At 45.5% G+C, this 20,502-nt stretch overlaps 1 protein-coding gene across 1 annotated transcript in view; it reads right to left on the bottom strand.

Moving 5' to 3' along the window:
- The window catches only part of vwf (von Willebrand factor), a 182,633-nt gene that overhangs the window by 26,155 nt on the left and 135,976 nt on the right, over positions 1 to 20,502 (bottom strand). Inside the window, exons 44-49 of the mRNA XM_029759558.1 lie at positions 16,049 to 16,254; positions 15,814 to 15,963; positions 10,943 to 11,059; positions 4,365 to 4,548; positions 4,092 to 4,132; positions 3,219 to 3,335 (exon numbers count right to left, since the gene is read on the bottom strand). Of these exons, the coding sequence (XP_029615418.1) occupies positions 3,219 to 3,335; positions 4,092 to 4,132; positions 4,365 to 4,548; positions 10,943 to 11,059; positions 15,814 to 15,963; positions 16,049 to 16,254 (815 nt within the window). The remainder of the gene's footprint in view (positions 1 to 3,218; positions 3,336 to 4,091; positions 4,133 to 4,364; positions 4,549 to 10,942; positions 11,060 to 15,813; positions 15,964 to 16,048; positions 16,255 to 20,502) is intronic.

The raw sequence follows: 20,502 nt of genomic DNA, 5'->3' as shown, positions 1-20,502 counted from the left end.
CCCATCCTCAGTTAACCCTAACCCATCCTCAGTTAACCCTAACCCTAACCCATCCTCAGTTAACCCTAACCCATCCTCAGTTAACCCTACCCCATCCTCAGTTAACCCTAACCCATCCTCTGTTAACCCTAACCCATCCTCCATTAACCCTAACCCATCCTCCATTAACCCTAACCCTAACCCATCCTCAGTTAACCCTAACCCATCCTCCATTAACCCTAACCCTAACCCATCCTCAGTTAACCCTAACCCATCCTCCATTAACCCTAACCCTAACCCATTCTCAGTTAACCCTAGCCCATCCTCAGTTAACCCTAACCCTAACCCATCCCCAGTTAACCCTAGCCCATCCTCAGTTAACCCTAGCCCATCCTCAGTTAACCCTAACCCTAACCCATCCTCAGTTAACCCTAACCCATCCTCTGTTAACCCTAGCCCATCCTCTGTTAACCCTAGCCCATCCTCAGTTAACCCTAACCCATCCTCAGTTAACTCTAACCCATCCTCAGTTAACCCTAACCCATCCTCAGTTAACTCTAACCCATCCCCAGTTAACCCGAGCCCATCCTCAGTTAACCCTAACCCATCCTCCATTAACCCTAACCCATCCTCAGTTAACCCTAACCCATCCTCAGTTAACCCTAGACCATCCTCAGTTAACCCTAACCCCTCCTCCATTAACCCTAACCCTAACCCATCCTCTGTTAACCCTAACCCATCCTCCATTTACCCTAACCCATCCTCAGTTAACCCGAGCCCATCCTCAGTTAACCCTAACCCTAACCCATCCTCAGTTAACCCTAACCCATCCTCTCTTAACCCTAACCCATCCTCAGTTAACCCTAACCCTAACCCATCCTCAGTTAACCCTAACCCTAACCCATCCTCTGTTAAAACCCTAACCCATCCTCAGTTAACCCTAACCCATCCTCAGTTAACCCTAACCCTAAGCCATCCTCAGTTAACCCTAACCCTAACCCATCCTCTGTTAACCCTAACCCATCCTCCATTAACCCTAACCCTAACCCATCCTCAGTTAACCCTAACCCAACCTCAGTTAACCCTAACCCATCCTCAGTTAACCCTAACCCATCCTCAGTTAACCCTAACCCATCCTCCATTAACCCTAACCCATCCTCAGTTAACCCTAACCCATCCTCAGTTAACCCTAACCCATCCTCAGTTAACCCTAACCCTAACCCATCCTCAGTTAACCCTAACCCATCCTCAGTTAACCCTACCCCATCCTCAGTTAACCCTAACCCATCCTCTGTTAAAACCCTAACCCATCCTCAGTTAACCCTAACCCATCCTCAGTTAACCCTAACCCTAAGCCATCCTCAGTTAACCCTAACCCTAACCCATCCTCTGTTAACCCTAACCCATCCTCCATTAACCCTAACCCTAACCCATCCTCAGTTAACCCTAACCCAACCTCAGTTAACCCTAACCCATCCTCAGTTAACCCTAACCCATCCTCAGTTAACCCTAACCCATCCTCCATTAACCCTAACCCATCCTCAGTTAACCCTAACCCATCCTCAGTTAACCCTAACCCATCCTCAGTTAACCCTAACCCTAACCCATCCTCAGTTAACCCTAACCCATCCTCAGTTAACCCTACCCCATCCTCAGTTAACCCTAACCCATCCTCTGTTAACCCTAACCCATCCTCCATTAACCCTAACCCATCCTCCATTAACCCTAACCCTAACCCATCCTCAGTTAACCCTAACCCATCCTCCATTAACCCTAACCCTAACCCATCCTCAGTTAACCCTAACCCATCCTCCATTAACCCTAACCCTAACCCATTCTCAGTTAACCCTAGCCCATCCTCAGTTAACCCTAACCCTAACCCATCCCCAGTTAACCCTAGCCCATCCTCAGTTAACCCTAGCCCATCCTCAGTTAACCCTAACCCTAACCCATCCTCAGTTAACCCTAACCCATCCTCTGTTAACCCTAGCCCATCCTCTGTTAACCCTAGCCCATCCTCAGTTAACCCTAACCCATCCTCAGTTAACTCTAACCCATCCTCAGTTAACCCTAACCCATCCTCAGTTAACTCTAACCCATCCCCAGTTAACCCGAGCCCATCCTCAGTTAACCCTAACCCATCCTCCATTAACCCTAACCCATCCTCAGTTAACCCTAACCCATCCTCAGTTAACCCTAGACCATCCTCAGTTAACCCTAACCCCTCCTCCATTAACCCTAACCCTAACCCATCCTCTGTTAACCCTAACCCATCCTCCATTTACCCTAACCCATCCTCAGTTAACCCGAGCCCATCCTCAGTTAACCCTAACCCTAACCCATCCTCAGTTAACCCTAACCCATCCTCTCTTAACCCTAACCCATCCTCAGTTAACCCTAACCCTAACCCATCCTCAGTTAACCCTAACCCTAACCCATCCTCTGTTAAAACCCTAACCCATCCTCAGTTAACCCTAACCCATCCTCAGTTAACCCTAACCCTAAGCCATCCTCAGTTAACCCTAACCCATCCTCTGTTAACCCTAACCCATCCTCAGTTAACCCTAACCCATCCTCAGTTAACCCTAACCCATCCTCAGTTAACCCTAGCCCATCCTCAGTTAACCCTAACGCATCCTCAGTTAACCCTAACCCATCCTCTGTTAAAACCCTAACCCAAACCATCAGCATGGAGGCAACCCTGGCAAGTCGACAACTTCGCTTGGTGGGCCATGTATTCAGGATGGCCCACCTACCACGACATGTCCTCTATGGCAGAAGACCATCTCAAAGAGACACTCAGGAAGTGTCACATGAAACCTGGGGACCTCGAGTCTGCTGCAGCTGAGAGTTCACTTTGGAGCTTGCTATGTAATGGAGTTAACCACCTGGAATCACAACATACCCACCATAGAGATGTGTTATGCCAGCACAGGCCCCTCAGTTACTTCCACATACTTCCACATATTCTCCAGATTCAATCTCCAGATTCATTATCCAGATTCATTATCCAGATTCAATCTCCAGATTCATTCTCCAGAATAGACCCTAACATGTCCCAGCTGTGGCAGAACATGCAGCTCCCGGATTGGGCTTCACATTCACCTGCAATGGCATCGCCACCGAGAGCAGTAGCCATATCCTTTCCATAACCCACCCCCGGAAGCAACATTACATACGGCAACTATGAACTGCCATAAGTAAGTAAGGTGGTGATGATGGTGATGAAGGTGTGTTACCTCAGGGCAGGTAGGACAGCTGATGCGTCGACAGGACAGCTTGTATCTTCTAACGGCTCCTTCCTCCACTGAACACGTGCAGTGAGTACAGAGATCCACCATCAGACTCTCCCCCGCCTACGCGCACACACACACACACACACACACACACACACACACACACACACACACACACACACACACACACACACACACACACACACACACATATCACACACAGACACACACACACACACACACACACACACACAGACACACACACACACACACATATCACACACACACACACACACATTTCACACACACACACACATATCACACACACACACACACACACACACACACACACACACACACACACACACACACACACACACACACACACACACACACACACACACACACCACACACACACACACACACAGACACACACACACACACACACAGACACACACACATATCACACACACACACACACACACACCCACACACACACACACACACACACACACACACACACACACATATCACACACAGATACATAACACACACACACACACACACACACACTCACACACACATATCACACACAGACACACACACACACACATATCACACACAGACACACACATACACACATATCACACACAGACACACACACACACACACATATCACACACACACACATACACAGAAAATACATGTGTATGAATATGAGTGAGTCTGTGTGTGACGTATGTGTGACGTGTGTGTGTGTGTGTGTGTGATGTGTGTGTGTGTGTGTGTGATATGTGTGTGTGTGTGTGTGTGTGATATGTGTGTGTGTGTGTGTGTGTGTGTGTGTGTGTGTGTGTGTGTGTGTGTTGTCCTACTCCTATCACAGTGTGGTTGAGGACACAGGCGTCTTGAGGAGCTGCAGATAAAGAGACAGATAGTTCTGGTGTTATTCAGTCAAGACGTCTCAGTTGTTTCATGTTTAATACACTGGAATACATCATAGATCAGTGAACAGAAATTGAGGAAAGGGAGTGAATACTTGTCTGTCAAATTAGCTAAAAAAAAATGTGTTCTGTTCTGCTGTTTGTTGCTAAATAGAGGCATCTTCTGGTTTAACATTGAAACTGCAGAATGGACTGTGTGTGTACCACAGTGACAGCGTGGGCAGCAGTCGGATGTGTCACAGCGTAGCTCGCTTCCCAGGGGACAGGAGGGGGGGTCTAGTGACGGACAGCTGACGTTGGAGTGGGTGATGAAAACCTCTCGCTCTCCCACCAACACACACTGACGCTCCACACACACATCCTCCGCAGACCGCCACACCTCCCCCAACTAGAGAGACATAAACACATCACACACAAAATATCAAACACACACACACACACACACACACACACACACACACACACACACACACACACACACACACACACACACACACACCTATCATGAACTCCCTCTAATTCTGCTAATCCACCATGTAGCGCTGCTACCAACTCCCGGACCTGCTGTTTGACCCTGTCTCTCGCTACCGGACTTAATGTTTACCATGTCTCTCTACCGGACCTGCTGTGATACCTTGTCTCTCTCTACCGGACCTGCTGTTTACCATTTCTCTCTACCGGGCCAGCTATTTACCATGTCTCTCTTGACTGGACCTGCTGCTTACCATGTCTCTCTACTGGACCACCTAATTACCATGTCTCTCTACCTGACCTGCTGTTTGACCCCGTCTCTCCACCGTACCTGCTACTGACATTGTATCTCTACTGGATCTGATGTTTGAAGCTGTATCACTCTACCGGACCTGCTGTTTGACCCTGTCTCTCTACTGGAACTGATGTTTGAAGCTGTTTCACTCTTCCGGATCTGCTGTTTGACCCTCTCTCTCTCTCTTAGCTGGACGTGCTGTTTGACCCTGTCTCTCTACTGGACCTGCTGTTTAACATTGTCTCTCTACAGGACCAATTGTTTGACCCAATCTCTCTCTGCCTGACCTGCTGTTTGACCCTGTCTTTCTCTACAAGACCTTCTGATTAATTTAGTCTCCCTACCAGACCTGCTGTTTGCGTGTCTCTACCGGAACTGCTGTTTGACCCTGTCTCTCTCTACCAGACCTGCTGTTTGACCCTGTCTCTCTCTACCAGACCTGCTGCTTGACCCTGTCTCTCACTACTGTATCTGCTGTTTGACCAAGTCTTTCTCTACCAGACCTGCTGTTTGACCCTGTCTCTCTCTACCAGACCTGCTGTTTGACCCTGTGTCACTCTACCGAACCTGCTTCTTGACCCTGTCTCTCTCCACCGGACCTGCTGTTTGGCCATGTCTCAATACCGAACCTGGTGTCTGACCCAATCTAACTCTACCGGACCTGCTTTTTGACCCTGTCTCTCTACTGGACCTGCTGTTTAACATTGTCTCTCTACAGGACCAATTGTTTGACCCAATCTCTCTCTGCCTGACCTGCTGTTTGACCCTGTCTTTCTCTACAAGACCTTCTGATTAATTTAGTCTCCCTACCAGACCTGCTGTTTGCGTGTCTCTACCGGAACTGCTGTTTGACCCTGTCTCTCTCTACCAGACCTGCTGCTTGACCCTGTCTCTCACTACTGTATCTGCTGTTTGACCAAGTCTTTCTCTACCAGACCTGCTGTTTGACCCTGTCTCTCTCTACCAGACCTGCTGTTTGACCCTGTGTCACTCTACCGAACCTGCTTCTTGACCCTGTCTCTCTCCACCGGACCTGCTGTTTGGCCGTGTCTCAATACCGAACCTGGTGTCTGACCCAATCTAACTCTACCGGACCTGCTGTTTGACCCTGTCTCTCTCTACAGGACCTTCTGTTTAATTCTGTCTCTCTACCAGACCTGCTGCTTGACCCTGTCTCTCAATCAGACCTACTGTTTGACCCTGTCTCTCACTACTGTATCTGCTGTTTGACCAAGTCTCATTTGCATTTTGGTCATTTAGCAGACGCTCTTATCCTGAGCGACTTACAGTAGTGAATGCATACATTTCATTTCATGCATTTAAATTTTTTTATAATTGACCCTGTGTCATTCTGCCGGACCTGCTGTTTGACCCTGTCTCTCTCTACCGGACCTGTTAATTGACCCTGTGTAATTCTACTGGACCTGCTGTTTGACCCTGTCTCTCTACTGGACCTGCATTTCGATCCTGTCACTCTCTACCGGACCTGCTGTTTGATTATGTCTCACCTTATCGGACCTGCTGTTTGACCCTGTCACTCTACCAGACCTAATGTTTGACACTGTCACTCTACCAGACCTACTGTTTCACCCTGTCTCTCTCTACTGTACATGCTGTTTAACCATGTCTCTCTAACGGACCTGCTGTTTGACACTGTCTCACATTACCGGACCTGCTATTTAACCCTGTCTCACTCTTTCGGACTTCATGTTTGACCCTGTCTCTCTACCGGACCTGTTAATTGACCCTGTATCTTTCTACCGGACCTGATGTTTGACCCTGTCTCTCTACAGGACCTGCATTTTCATCCTGTCACTCTCTACCAGACCTGCTGTTTGATCCTGTCTCACTTTACTGGACCTGCTGTTTGAACTTGTCTCTCTCTACCAGACCTGCTATTTGACCCGATTGCTCTCTACCGGACCTACTGTTTGACCCAGCCTCTCTCTACAGGATCTTCTGTTTAATGATGTGTCTCTACCAGACCTGCTGTTAGACATCGTCTCCAAAGGGTCCGATGTTTGACCCTGTCTCTCTACCTGACCTGCTGTTTGGCCATTTCTCTCTAACAGACCTGCTGTTTGACCCTGTCTCACCTTACCGGACCTGTTGTTTTACACTGTCTCTCTCTTAAGAACCTAATGTTTGACCCTGTCTCTCTACCGGACCTACTGTTTGACCCTGTCTCTTTTTACTGTACCTGCTGTTTGACAATGTCTCTCTAATGGACCTGCATTTTGACCCTGTTTCACTCTACCGGACCAGCGATTTGACCCTCTCTCTCTCTACCGGACCAGCTGTTTGACCATGTCTCTCCACTGGATCTGCATTTTGATCTTTTCTCTCTCTACTGGACCTGCTGTTTGACCCTGTCTCTCTCTACCGGACCTGTTAATTGACCCTGTGTAATTCTACCGGACCTGCTGTTTGACCCTGTCTCTCTACTGGACCTGCATTTTGGTCCTGTCACTCTAACGAACGTGCTGTTTGATCCTGTCTCGCTAATTGACCTGCTGTTTGACAATTTCTCTCTACCGGACCTGCTGTTTGACCATATCGCTCTCTCTAACGGACCTGCTGTTTGACCCTCTCTCTCTCTACCGGACCTGTTAATTGACCCTGTGTAATTCTACCAAACCTGCTGTTTGATCTTGTCTCACTTTACTGGACATGCTGTTTGACCCTGTCTCTCTCTTTTCCGGACCTGTTTAATTATGTCTCTCTACCAGATCTGCTGTTTGATCCTGTCTCTCGACCAGACCTGCTGTTTGAACCTGTCTCTCTCTGTTCAATTCTGTCTTTCTACCAGACCTGCTATTTTATAATTTCTCTCTACCGGACCTGTTGTTTGACCTTGTCTCTCTCTAATGGACCTGTTGTCTGACTCTTTCTCTCTCTACTGGAACTGCTGTTTGGTCTTCTCCCTGCTCGGGACTTGCTGTTTGACCCCGTCTCTCTCTACAGGACCTGCTGTTAAACCCTGTCTCTCTCCTCGGGACGTGCTGTTTGACGCTGTCTCTCTCTACTGAACCTACTGTTTGATCATGTCTCTCTACCAGACCTGCTGTTTGACAATATCTCTCTTTACTAGAACTGATGTTTGACCCTGTCTCTCTCTTCAGGACCTGCTTTTTGACCCTGTCTCTCTCTCTACAGGAACATCTATTTAATTCAGTCTCTCTACCAGACCTGCTGTTTGACCCTGTCTCTCTCTACAGGACCTTCTGTTTAAATCTGTCTCTCTACCAGACCTACTGTTTGACACTGTCTCCCTCTACCGGACCTGCTGTTTGACCCTGTGTCACTCTATTGGACCTGCTGCTTGACCCTCTCTCTCTCTACCGGACCTGCGGTTTGACCCTGTTTCTCTCTACCGACCTGACGTTTTAATCCTGTCTCTCTATTGGACCAGCGTTTTGACTCTGTCTCCCTCTACAGGACCTGCTGTTTGACCATTTCTCTGAAACGGACCTGCTGTTTGACCATTTCTCTCTACCAGACCTGCTGTTTGACCCTGTTTCTCTCTACCAGACCTGATGTTTTAATCCTGTCTCTCTACCCAACCTGCTGTTTGACTATTTCTCTCTACCAGACCTGCTGTTTGACCCTGTCTCTCTCTACCAGACCTGCTGTTTGACCCTGTTTCTCTCTACCAAACCTGATGTTTTAATCCTGTCTCTCTACCAGACCTGCTGTTTGACTATTTCTTTCTACCAGACCTGATGTTTTAACCTTGTCTCTCTACATTACCTGCTGTTCGAACTTGTCTCTCTGTACCGGACCTGCTGTTTGACCCTGTCTCTCTACCAGACTTGATGTTTGACCCTGTCTCTCTACATTATATGCTGTTTGACCCGGTTTCTCTACATTACCTGCTGTTTGACCCTAAATCTCTAACGGACCTGCTATTTGACCCTGTCTCTTTACCGGACCTGCTGTTTGACCCTGTCTCTCTCTACTGGACCTACAGTTTGACCCTGCCTCTCTCTACAGTAACTGCTGTTTGACCATGTCTCTCTCTACTGGACCTGTTGTCTTGACCTCTGAATGTTAGGCTATGAAAATCCATCTGACATTTACTCCTGAGGTACTGACCTGTTGCACCCTCTATAACCACTGTGATTATTGTTAGAACCTGCTGGACATCTATGCACGTTTGATTGTTCTTCAAGAACAATCTGGCCTTACTGGCCATGTCCTTCTATAATCTCCTCCTGGCACCCCTCAGAGCCTAGTTCCTCTCTAGGTTTCTTCCTAGGTTCCTGCCTTTCTAGGGAGTTTTTCCTAGCCACGGTGCTTCTACATCTGCATTACTTGCTGTTTGGGGTCTTAGGCTGGGTTTCTGTACAGCACTTTGTGACATACAGTGTTTTGAGAAAGTATTCACCCCCTTGGCATTTCTCCTATTTTGTTGCCTTACAACCTGGAATTAAAATAGATTTTTGGGGAGTTTGTATCATTTGATTTACACAACATGCCTACCACTTTGAAGATGCAAATATGTTTTATTGTGAAACAAACAAGAAAACTTGAACGTGCATAACTATTCACCTCCCCAAAGTCAATACTTTGTTGAGCAACCTTTCGCAGCAATTACAGCTGCAAGTCTCTTGGGGTATCTCTATAAGCTTGGCACATCTAGACACTGGGATTTTTGCCCATTCTTCAAGGCAAAACTTCTCCAGCTCCTTCAAGTTGGATGGGTCCCGCTCTTATACAGCAATCTTTAAGTCATACCACAGATTCTCAATTGGATTGAGGTCTGGGCTTTTACTAGGTCATTCCAAGACATTTAAATGTTTCCCCTTAAACCACTCGAGTGTTGCTTTAGCAGTATGCTTAGGGTCATTGTCCTGCTAGAAGGTGAACCTCCATCCCAGCTTAAATCTCTCGAAGACTGAAACAGGTTTCCCTCAAGAATTTCCCTGTATTTAGCACCATCCATCATTCCATCAATTCTGACCAGTTTCCCAGTCCCTGCAGATGAAAAACATCCCCTCAGCATGATGCTGCCACCACTATGCTTCACTGTGGGGATGGTGTTCTCTGGGTGATGGGAGGTGTTGGGTTTGTGCCAGACATCACGTTTTCCTTGATGGCCAAAAAGCTACATTTTAGTCTCATCTGACCAGAGTACCTTCTTCCATACGTTTGGAGAGTCTCCCACATACCTTTTGGCGAACACCAAATGTGTTTGATAATTTTTTTCTTTAAGCAATGGCTTTTTTCTGGCCACTCTTCCGTAATGCCCAGCTCTGTGGAGTGTATGGCTTAAAGTGGTCCTATGGACAGATACTCCTATCTCCGCTGTGGAGCTTTGCTGCTCCTTCAGGATTATCTTTGGTCTCTTTGTTGCCTCTCTGATTAATGCCCTCCTTGCCTGGTCTGTGAGTTTTGGTGGGTGGCCCTCTCTTGGCAGGTTTGTTGTGGTGCCATATTCTTTCCATTTTTTAATAATGGATTTAATAGTGCTCCATGGGATGTTCAAAGTTTCAGATATTTTTTCATAGCTCAACCCTGATCTGTACTTCTCCACAACTTTGTCCCTGACCTGTTTGGAGAGCTCCTTGTTCTTCATGGTGCCGCTTGCTTGGTGGTGTTGGAGACTGGGGCCTTTCAGAACAGGTATATACATACAGAGATCATATAACAGATCATGTGACACTTAGATTGCACACAACTGGACTTTATTTAACTAATTATGTCACTTCTGAAGGTAATCGGTTGCACCAGATCTTATTTTGGGACTTCATAGCAAAGGAGGTGTATACATATGCACGCAACACTTTTCAGTTTTTAATTTTTTAGATTTAGTTTTTAATGTTATTTTTTTCATTTCACTTCACCAATTTGGACTATTTTGTGTATGTCCATTACATGAAATCCAAATAGAAATCAATTTAAATTACAGGTTGTAATGCAACAAAATAGGAAAAACGCCAAGGGGGTGAATAATTTTGCAAGGCACTGTATGCTGATGTAAAAAGGACTTTATAAATAAATGTGATTGATTGACCTCTCTGAGTCGTCCGTCTGTCTGTGAGTCTCCAGGTGTCTGTCCATCTGTCTCCACACAACTGGTCTTCCTGCAGCTCCCACAACACTCACTGTCCGACCGCTGGTACACTGAGCCCTACACACACACAAATCAAATAAGTCATTTTATTTGTCACATGCACTGAACACAACTGGTGTAAACTTTACCAGAAATACTTGTTTACTAGCCTTTCCTAACGATGCAGAGATTAAAAATAATACAAAAAAGGAAAATACAATACACAAGAATGGAGCTATATACAGGAAGTACCAGATCAATGTGGAGCTGTATACAAGAAGTACCAGATCAATGTGGAGCTGTATACAGGAAGTACCAGATCAATGTGGAGCTGTATACAGGAAGTACCAGATCAATGGGGAGCTATATATAGGACGTACCAGATCAATGTGGAGCTATATGCAGGAGGTACCAGATCAACTTTGCCACCATGGCCTTTTTGCCTTTACCTCCCTTATCTCACCTCATTTGCTCACATTGTACATAGACTTATTTTTCTACTATATTATTGACTGTATGTTTGTTTTACTCCATGTGTAACTCTGTGTTGTTGTATGTTGTCGAACTGCTTTGCTTTGTCTTGGCCAGGTCGCAATTGTAAATGAGAACTTGTTCTCAACTTGCCTACCTGGTTAAATAAAGGTCAAATAAATCAAAATAAAACTAAAATGTGGAGCTATATACAGGAAGTACCAGTACCAGATCAATATGGAGCTAAATACAGGAAGTACCAGATCAATGTGGATCTATATACAGTGAGTACCAGTACCAGATCAATGTGGAGCTATATACAGGAAGTACCAGATCAATGTGAAGCTATATAAAGGAAGATACCAGATCAATGTGGAGCTATATACAGGAAGTACCAGATCAATGTGGAGCTATATACAGGAAGTACCAGATCAATGTGGAGCTATATACAGGAAGTTCCAGATCAATGTGGAGATACAGTGGGGGGAAAAAGTATTTGATCCCCTGCTGATTTTGTACGTTTGGCCACTTACAAAGAAATGATCAGTCTATAATTTTAATAGTAGGTTTACTTGAACAGTGAGAGACAAAATAACAACAAAATCCAGAAATACGCATGTCAAAAATGTTATAAAATGATTTGCATTTTAATGAGGGAAATAAGTATTTGACCCCTCTGCAAAACATGGCTTAGTACTTGGTGGCAAAACCCTTGTTGGCAATCACAGTGGTCAGACGTTTCTTGTAGTTGACCACCAGGTTTGCACACATCTCAGGAGGGATTTTGTCCCACTCCTCTTTGCAGATCTTCTCCAAGTCATTAAGGTTTCACGGCTGACGTTTGGCAACTCAAACCTTCAGCTCCCTCCACAGATTTTCTATGGGATTAAGGTCTGGAGACTGGCTAGGCCACTCCATACCAGGCCAACACAAAGAAATACACAAAATAGATAGAGCATAGAAATACACAACATAGAACATAACCAAAACCCCCAAATACTCTAAACAAACACCCCTCTACAAAAACACATATATCAACAAACCCCGAACTACATAAAACAAACACCCCCCTGCCACGTCCTGACCAAACTACAATAACAAATAACCCCTTTACTGGTCAGGACGTAACAGTACCCCCCCAAAGGTGCAGACCCCGGATGCACCTCACACAAAAATTAAATACAAAAATAAACCCCCCAAACTAAAGGGAGGGAAGGGAGGGTGGCTACCGTCACTGACAGTTCCCGTGCTACACCTCCCCTCCCCAACCTCCTACTGTGGAGGTGGCTCAGGCTCTGGCCTTAGTCCCCCACCTAACCTGTCCACCCCCGCTGAATACTTCAGGCTGAAGCGCGTCGCTGTAGACCTCGGGCAGAAGGGCGACTCTGGGAGCTCTGGACTGTAGTGCGACTCTGGGAGCTCCGGACTGTATGGCGACTCTGGCTGCGCCGGTTCCGGACTGTAGGGAAACTCACTCGGTTCCGGACTGTAGGCCGTCACACTCGGTTCCGGACTGTACGCCGTCTCACTCGGTTCCGGACTGTAGGCCGTCTCACTCGGTCCCGGACTGTAGGCCGTCTCACTCGGTCCCGGACTGTAGGCCGTCTCACTCGGTCCCGGACTGTAGGCCGTCTCACTCGGTCCCGGACTGTAGGCCGTCTCACTCGGTTCCGGACTGTAGGCCGTCTCACTCGGTTCCGGACTGTAGGCCGTCTCACTCGGTTCCAGACTGTGGGCCGTCTCTTTCGGTTCCGGACTGTGGGCCATCTCTAGACGGGGCACTGTAGCCGGACACTCTGGATGGGGCACTGTCGCCGGACACTCTGGATGGGACACTGTTGCCGGAAGCTCTGGACGGGACACTGTTGCTGGAAGCTCTGGATGGGGCACTGTTGCCGGAAGCTCTGGACGGGGCACTGTTGCCGGAAGCTCTGGACGGGGCACTGTTGCCAGAAGCTCTGGACGGGGCACTGTTGCCGTAAGCTCTGGATGAGGAACTATTGCCGGAAGCTCTGGACGGGGTACTGTCGTCGGAAGCTCTGGACGGGGACTGCGTACTGAAAGCCTGATGCGTGGGGCTGGTAGTGGAGGTACCAGACTGGAGACACGCACCCCAAGGCTAGTGCGAGGTGCAGGAACAGGACAAGTTGGACTGGGCTGACGTACTGGAAGCCTGATGTGTGGGGCTGGTAGTGGAGTTACCAGACTGGATACACGCACCCCAAGGCTAGTGCGAGGAGCAGGAACAGGACAAGTTGGACTGGGCTGACGTACTGGAAGCCTGATGCGTGGGGCTGGTAGTGGAGGTACCAGACTGGATACACACACCCCAAGGCTAGTGCGAGGAGCAGGAACAGGACAAGTTGGACTGGGCTGACGTACTGGAAGCCTGATGCGTGGGGCTGGTAGTGGAGGTACCAGACTGGATACACACACCCCAAGGCTAGTGCGATGAGCAGGAACAGGATGAGTTGGACTGGGCTGACGCACTGGAGGCCTGGTGCGTGGGGCTGGTACTGGAGATGCCAGACTGGATACACGCACCCCAAGGCTAGTGCGGGGAGCAGGAACAGGATACACTGGGTCGTGAAGGCGCACTGGCGGTCTCAAGCGCAGTACTGGCACCACCCTTACTGGTTGGATGCCCGCTTCCCCCTGGCAAATGCGGGGCGCTGGCACCGCGCACACCAGCCGGTGAATGCTCGGCCTCAACGCCGTGCACATCACCCCATAGCACGGGGCCTGACCAGTAACATGCTGCCTCCGGTAAGCACGGGGAGTTGGCCTAGGTCTTAACCCTGGCCAAGCCAAACTACCCATGTGCCCCTCCCCCAAAAATTATTGGGGCTGCCTCTCAGGCTTAAATGCCAACCGTGTACCAATATAACAGTCCCGGTCCACTCCAGCCTTCCTCCATGGTCCTGCCCCGTCCAGAATTTCGTCCCATGTCCATGATTCCCCAAAGTCCATATAATTCATCTGCTGCTCCTTACCCCACTGCTTGGTCCGTTTGTGGTGGGAAGTTCTGTAACGGTCGTCGTATATACTGGACCAAGGCGCAGCGGGTTGAGTGCTCATTTTATCTTTCATTTAGAACACTTAATTAACAAAACAAGAAAACGTGCGAACGAACAGTATTGCAGGCTAACACAGCAGTGCAACAACAACTTCCCACAAGGGACAGGTGAAAACAGGGCTACCTAAGTATGACTCTCAATCAGCAACAACGATGTACAGCTGTTCCTGATTGAGAGCCATACCAGGCCAACACAAAGAAATACACAACGTAGATAGAGCATAGAAATACACAACATAGAACATAACCAAAACCCCGGAATACTCTAAACAAACACCCCTCTACATAAACACATATATCAATAAAACCCGAGCCACATAAAACAAACACCCCCCTGCTACGTCCTGCCCAAACTACAATAACAAATAACCCCTTTACTGGTCAGGACGTGACAGTATAGTGTGTGTATAGTGTGTGTAATGTGTGTAATGTATAGTGTGTGTAATGTATCATGTGTATAGTGTGTAATGTGTAGTGTGTGTAATGCATAGTGTGTATAGTGTGTGTAATGTATAGTGTGTGTAATGTGTAGTGTGTGTAATGTGTAGTGTGTGTAATGTATAGTGTGTGTAATGTATAGTGTGTGTAATGTATAGTGTGTGTAATGTGTAGTGTGTGTAATGTATAGTGTGTGTATTGTATAGTGTGTAGTGTGTGTAATGTATAGTGTGTATAGTGTGTGTAATGTACAGTGTGTGTAATGTATAGTGTGTGTAATGAGTAGTGTGTGTAATGTAGAATGTGTATAGTGTGTGTAACGTGTAGTGTGTGTAATGTATAATGTGTATAGTGTGTGTAATGTATAGTGTGTATAGTGTGTGTAATGTATAGTGTGTGTAATGTGTAGTGTGTGTAATGTGTAGTGTGTGTATTGTGTAGTGTGTGTAATGTATAGTGTGTGTAATGTGTAGTGTGTGTAATGTATAGTGTGTGTATTGTATAGTGTGTAGTGTGTGTAATGTGTAGTGTGTGTAATGTGTAGTGTGTGTAATGTATAATGTGTGTAATGTATAGTGTGTGTAGTGTGTGTAATGTATAGTGTGTGTAATGTATAGTGTGTGTAATGTATAGTGTGTGTAGTGTGTGTAATGTGTAGTGTGTGTAATGTGTAGTGTGTGTAATGTATAGTGTGTGTAATGTATAGTGTGTGTAATGTATAGTGTGTGTAATGTATAATGTGTGTAATGTATAGTGTGTGTATTGTATAGTGTGTAGTGTGTGTAATGTGTAGTGTGTGTAATGGGACACAGGCGATGTGCAGGTTAGTTTGTGTATATATAGTCACCAGAGGACAGGAGTGGTCACAGACAGGTGGGACACACTGAGCGATGTGCAGGTTAGTGTGTGTGTCCTGTTGATGGGTGCAGCTGCATTTCTCACAGCCCTCCTCCCATTGGCTCCCCACACGGTAGACCACGCCTCCTACCACACACACCTAAAGGAACAGAGAAACATTAGAGGAGTAAACACACACACACACACACACACACACACACACACACCCACACACACACACACACCTGGTCAGGCAGGCAGGCGGTCTCGGTGCAGCCACAGTCATTGGTGGAGGAGGAGGTGATGAATCCAGGAGGACAGGAGTGGGTGGTGTTATGACAGTCACACACACACTGGTACGAATCACAGCACTGCGTCTGTTTAACGGACAGCCGGCGGTTGGTGGAACAAGCAGGTGGAACCTGGAGAGAACACTCCTCTTTCTTACAGGCTGAGAGAGAGAAAGAGAGAGAGAGAGAGAGTGAGAGAGAGAGAGCGAGAGAGAGAGATGGAGAGAGAGAGAGTGTGAGAGAGAGAGAGAGTGAGAGAGGGAGAGGGAGAGGGAGAGAGAGAGAGAGGGAGAGAGCAAAAGAGATAGAGAGAGAGAGAGAGAGAGAGAAAGAGATAGAGAGCGAGAGTGGTAATGCGTGTGCAAGCAGTTGCTACCGACGCCACTTGCAGCATCAACCGAGCGTTAAAGTGTGTGTAATGTAAGGGAATGCCTGAGAGCTTGAAAGGTGTTTTGGACACTACAATGAACACTATAAACACTACAAAGTTAGTTAAAGCAAGGCCCCTGAACTCTCGTGTATTTTCTGCATTATGCAATGATATGGGCAGTGTCATGACGTTGGCCTGTGGGTAAGGTTTATGACCCCCCCATAAATACCTTTCTCCCTTCCCTCTCTCTCTGACTCTACTGAAGGACTCTTGAATAGCCTTTGTTAAACATAGAGAGTCTGGGAACATCAAACAAGTGGGGGGAAAGGAACCATATTTCAGTAATAGAACCAGTTGTAAATATGCGTTGGTACTAATGAATATGATGTCAGTTCGGTTGTCATCTGAGACATTATGACTGATGACAGGACGACATAAACTGTATCTGGGAAAGTCTACACATTCTAGTTATCAGATTCACAAGGAATTGTTGTGCAATTTAAATGTTTGAATATGAAACTATTTGTGAAAAGATTAAATGTAATTTTAGCTTCCAAATGAGAGAATTGGGTTTTCATAAGGTTAGAGCCCTGCTCAATCAGTGGCCCGCCCCTGTGAAGAGACATGGGTTATAAACTATGAAATACACCCTTCTCTCCCGTCACTATATAAGCCCTTGACGAAAATGTAACCTTCTGTTCCGAGGACGAAAGGACAACCGTCCATACGTTAAAAAGGACTAACATGTCAACTACAGAACTAAGCCAACCTCAGGGTGAGCTTTGGTTGTGAATGGTATAAACTCTGAACTCTTATTCACTAAAGAAGTGAGACATCCTAGCTGTTGAGTTAGCAACAGCAGCTGTGAACATGGGCTAGGAAAGGACGGAGGGCATATCCAGTCTAACACACAACGAAGATACTACAACGTATCCAATTTACCACCAGAGACATTCTTCCGAGGACAGCATGATCTCTGTTGGGCAACACGACCAGTATCTATGACCAACCTACCGAAGCGCAGCTCAGAGAAATGAATATTTATTGCATTTCCCTTTTCCAAATGGGCGGTAATTTAGAATGCATAAGATACTGTATTTACCAAAGCTTAGCTTCTCCCTTTGTTCCTCAGTCTTCCCGCTCTTTGTGTAACAAGCCATCATACAGGTTCCGTCCACCAGGGACGTTTTCTGTATGACATAATTTGCATTCTGTGTATATGTAATTCTGTGTGATTAGTTAGGTATTTAGTAAATAAATAATTAAACCCAATTTTGTATTGCTGATTCAACTTGTTAGCCAGGGTTCGTGAAGATAACCAAGAGTTTATAACTTTCAGATGAGACTGAAATAAGGTGACGATTAATATTGACTGCTATTGATGTACAATATTACTAGGTCTTTAACCTCTACGGGCCACGGGGGCAGTATTGAGAATTTTGAAAGAAATATGTGCCCATTTTTAACTGCCTCCTACACCAACTCAGAAGCTAGGATATGCATATTATTAACACATTCGGATAGAAAACACTCTGAATTTTCTAAAACAGTTTGAATGGTGTCTGTAAGTATAACAAAACTCATATTGCAGGCAAAAACCTGTGAAAAATAGATTAAAAAAAAAAGAGAATTTTGTGACTGTACTATTTAGTGTCATTGTTTTAAAGATACCACAGTGAGAAAGGATTCAGTTCGCAACTCCTACTGCTTCCACTAGATGTCAACGATCTTTAGAAAGTTGTTTGAAGCATCTGTGATAAATACACACCGAATTAGAAAGCTTACAAGTTGACACGTCATCACTTCATTTTTTGCGCCTGCGCATGAATCTGAGAAGAGTGCCTTTGTCATTATCGTTTATTCTAGACACTTGATAGGTTGTGTGAAAATATTACTGATGTTTACTGATGTTTCACGTTAAAAATGGAACAAAAGATTAGTGCTAAACAACGTTTGACATGTTTAAACAAACGTAAATAGATTATTTACTAGGTTTTCTTTAGTTTTTCGACGTGACTTTACACTGCCCACCTCATTTTGTGGGAGCCTACTGAACGCTAACTATTTGGACATAAATTATGAACTTTGTCAAAAGAAACCACATTTGTTCTGGACCTGGGATCTCTGGCAGCGCCTTCTGATGGAGATAATCAAAGGTAAGGGGATATTTAGAATGTTATTATCGATATTAGATGATGCTAATGCTAACGGTATAGCTTAGCTTAGCTTAGCATATAGCTTATTGTTGTTAGCATAGTACCCAGTTTATACAAAATGTGATTTCCCAGTAAAGTTATTTTGAGATCTGGCCCTTCGGTAGCAATTACGAGATGATAATATATTATTCTTTGAATGACAATATTATAATTTACCAATGTTTTCGAATAGTAATTCCGTGATTTGTAATGCTGGATTCACTGGGTGCATTCGAGCCGAAATAATTCTGAATTTCACCGCGACTGTAAATGCTGTTTTTGGATATAAATATGAACTTGATGGAACTAAAAATGCATGTATTGTATAACATAATGTCCTATGAGTGTCATCTGATGCAGATTGTCAAAGGTAAGTGCATAATTCTAGCTAGTTTTCTGTCTGTTGATGCCCTTCTTTGAATTGGCTAAACATTACACGCAACTATTGTCAATGTACTCTCCTCACATAACCTAACTTTATGCATTCTCCGTAATGCCTCTGAAAATCGGACAGCGTGGTTAGATTTAGGAGATATATCTTTCAAATGGAGGAAAATAGTTGATTATTTGATTTTTTGAAATGATTACTCTTGCAGTTTTGAATTCCCCGCCATGGTCACATGACAATGAATCCCAATACCGGGATAAGATCGGGATAAGATCCTCAACAGGTTAAGAGTTTATTCGGAAGATAAAAGCTCTATATACACTCTTTCGTGGTGCCCCGACTTTCTAGTTAATTACATTTACATGATTAGCTTAATCAGGTAATTTTAATTAAAGAGAAAGGATTTTATAGAATAGCATGTCATATCACGTAATCCGGCATAGCCACAGGGTGTGCCTTCCTGTGGCTCAGTTGGTAAAGCATGGTGTTTGCAATGCCAGGGTTGTGGGTTTGATTCCCATGGGGGGCCAGTACAGGAAAAAAAAAAAATGTATGAATTGAAATGTATGCTTTCACTACTGTAAGTTGCTCTGGATAAGAGTGTCTGCTAAATGACACGACAGCAGCGACCATGTAACGCTTTTACCACATACGCGCTAGTTATCACCGGGAAAGTATTCTCAAGTTTTTTTTAAATTGAGAGACGGGCTTAAAGTTTTCTTTACTGACCATAATTTTCACCTGTCTGACCGCTTGCATGATGACGAGTTTCTCACACGACTGGCCTATCTAAGTGATGTTTTTTCTCGCCTGAATGATCTTAATCTAGGATTACAGGGACTCTCCGCAACTATATTCAACGTGCGGGACAAAATTGAGGCTATGATTAAGAAGTTGAAGCTCTTTTCTGTCTGCATTAACAAGGACAACACACAGGTCTTTCCATCATTGTATGATTTTTTGTATGCAAATTAACTCAAGTTTACGGACAATGTCAAATGTGATATAGTGAAGCACCTGAGTGAGTTGGGTGCGCAATTATGCAGGTACTTTCCTGAAACAGACGACACAAACAACTGGACACTGGATTCATTATCCCTTTCATGCTCTGCCTCCAGTCCATTTACCGATATCTGAACAAGAGAGCCTCATCGAAATTGCAACAAGCAGTTCTCTGAAAATATAATTTAATCAGAAGCCACTGCCAGATTTCTGGATAGGGCTGCGCTCAGAGTTTCTTATCTTGGCAAATTGCGCTGTTAAGACACTGATGATCTTTGCAACCTCGTACCTATGTGAGAGTGAAATAATCTGTCTGTAAACAATTGTTGGAAAAATTACTTGTGTCATGCACAAAGTAGATGTCCTAAACGACTTGCCAAAACTATAGTTTGTTAACAAGAAATTTGTGGAGTGTTTGAAAAATGAGTTTTAATGACTCCAACCTAAGTGTATG

The sequence above is a fragment of the Salmo trutta genome, chromosome 7 (genome assembly GCF_901001165.1).
Source record: "Salmo trutta chromosome 7, fSalTru1.1, whole genome shotgun sequence".
In the NCBI taxonomy this organism is placed as follows: Eukaryota; Metazoa; Chordata; class Actinopteri; order Salmoniformes; family Salmonidae; genus Salmo; species Salmo trutta.
Note: the sequence above shows the minus strand (reverse complement) of the source record. Positions and strands in the feature narration are given on the sequence as shown.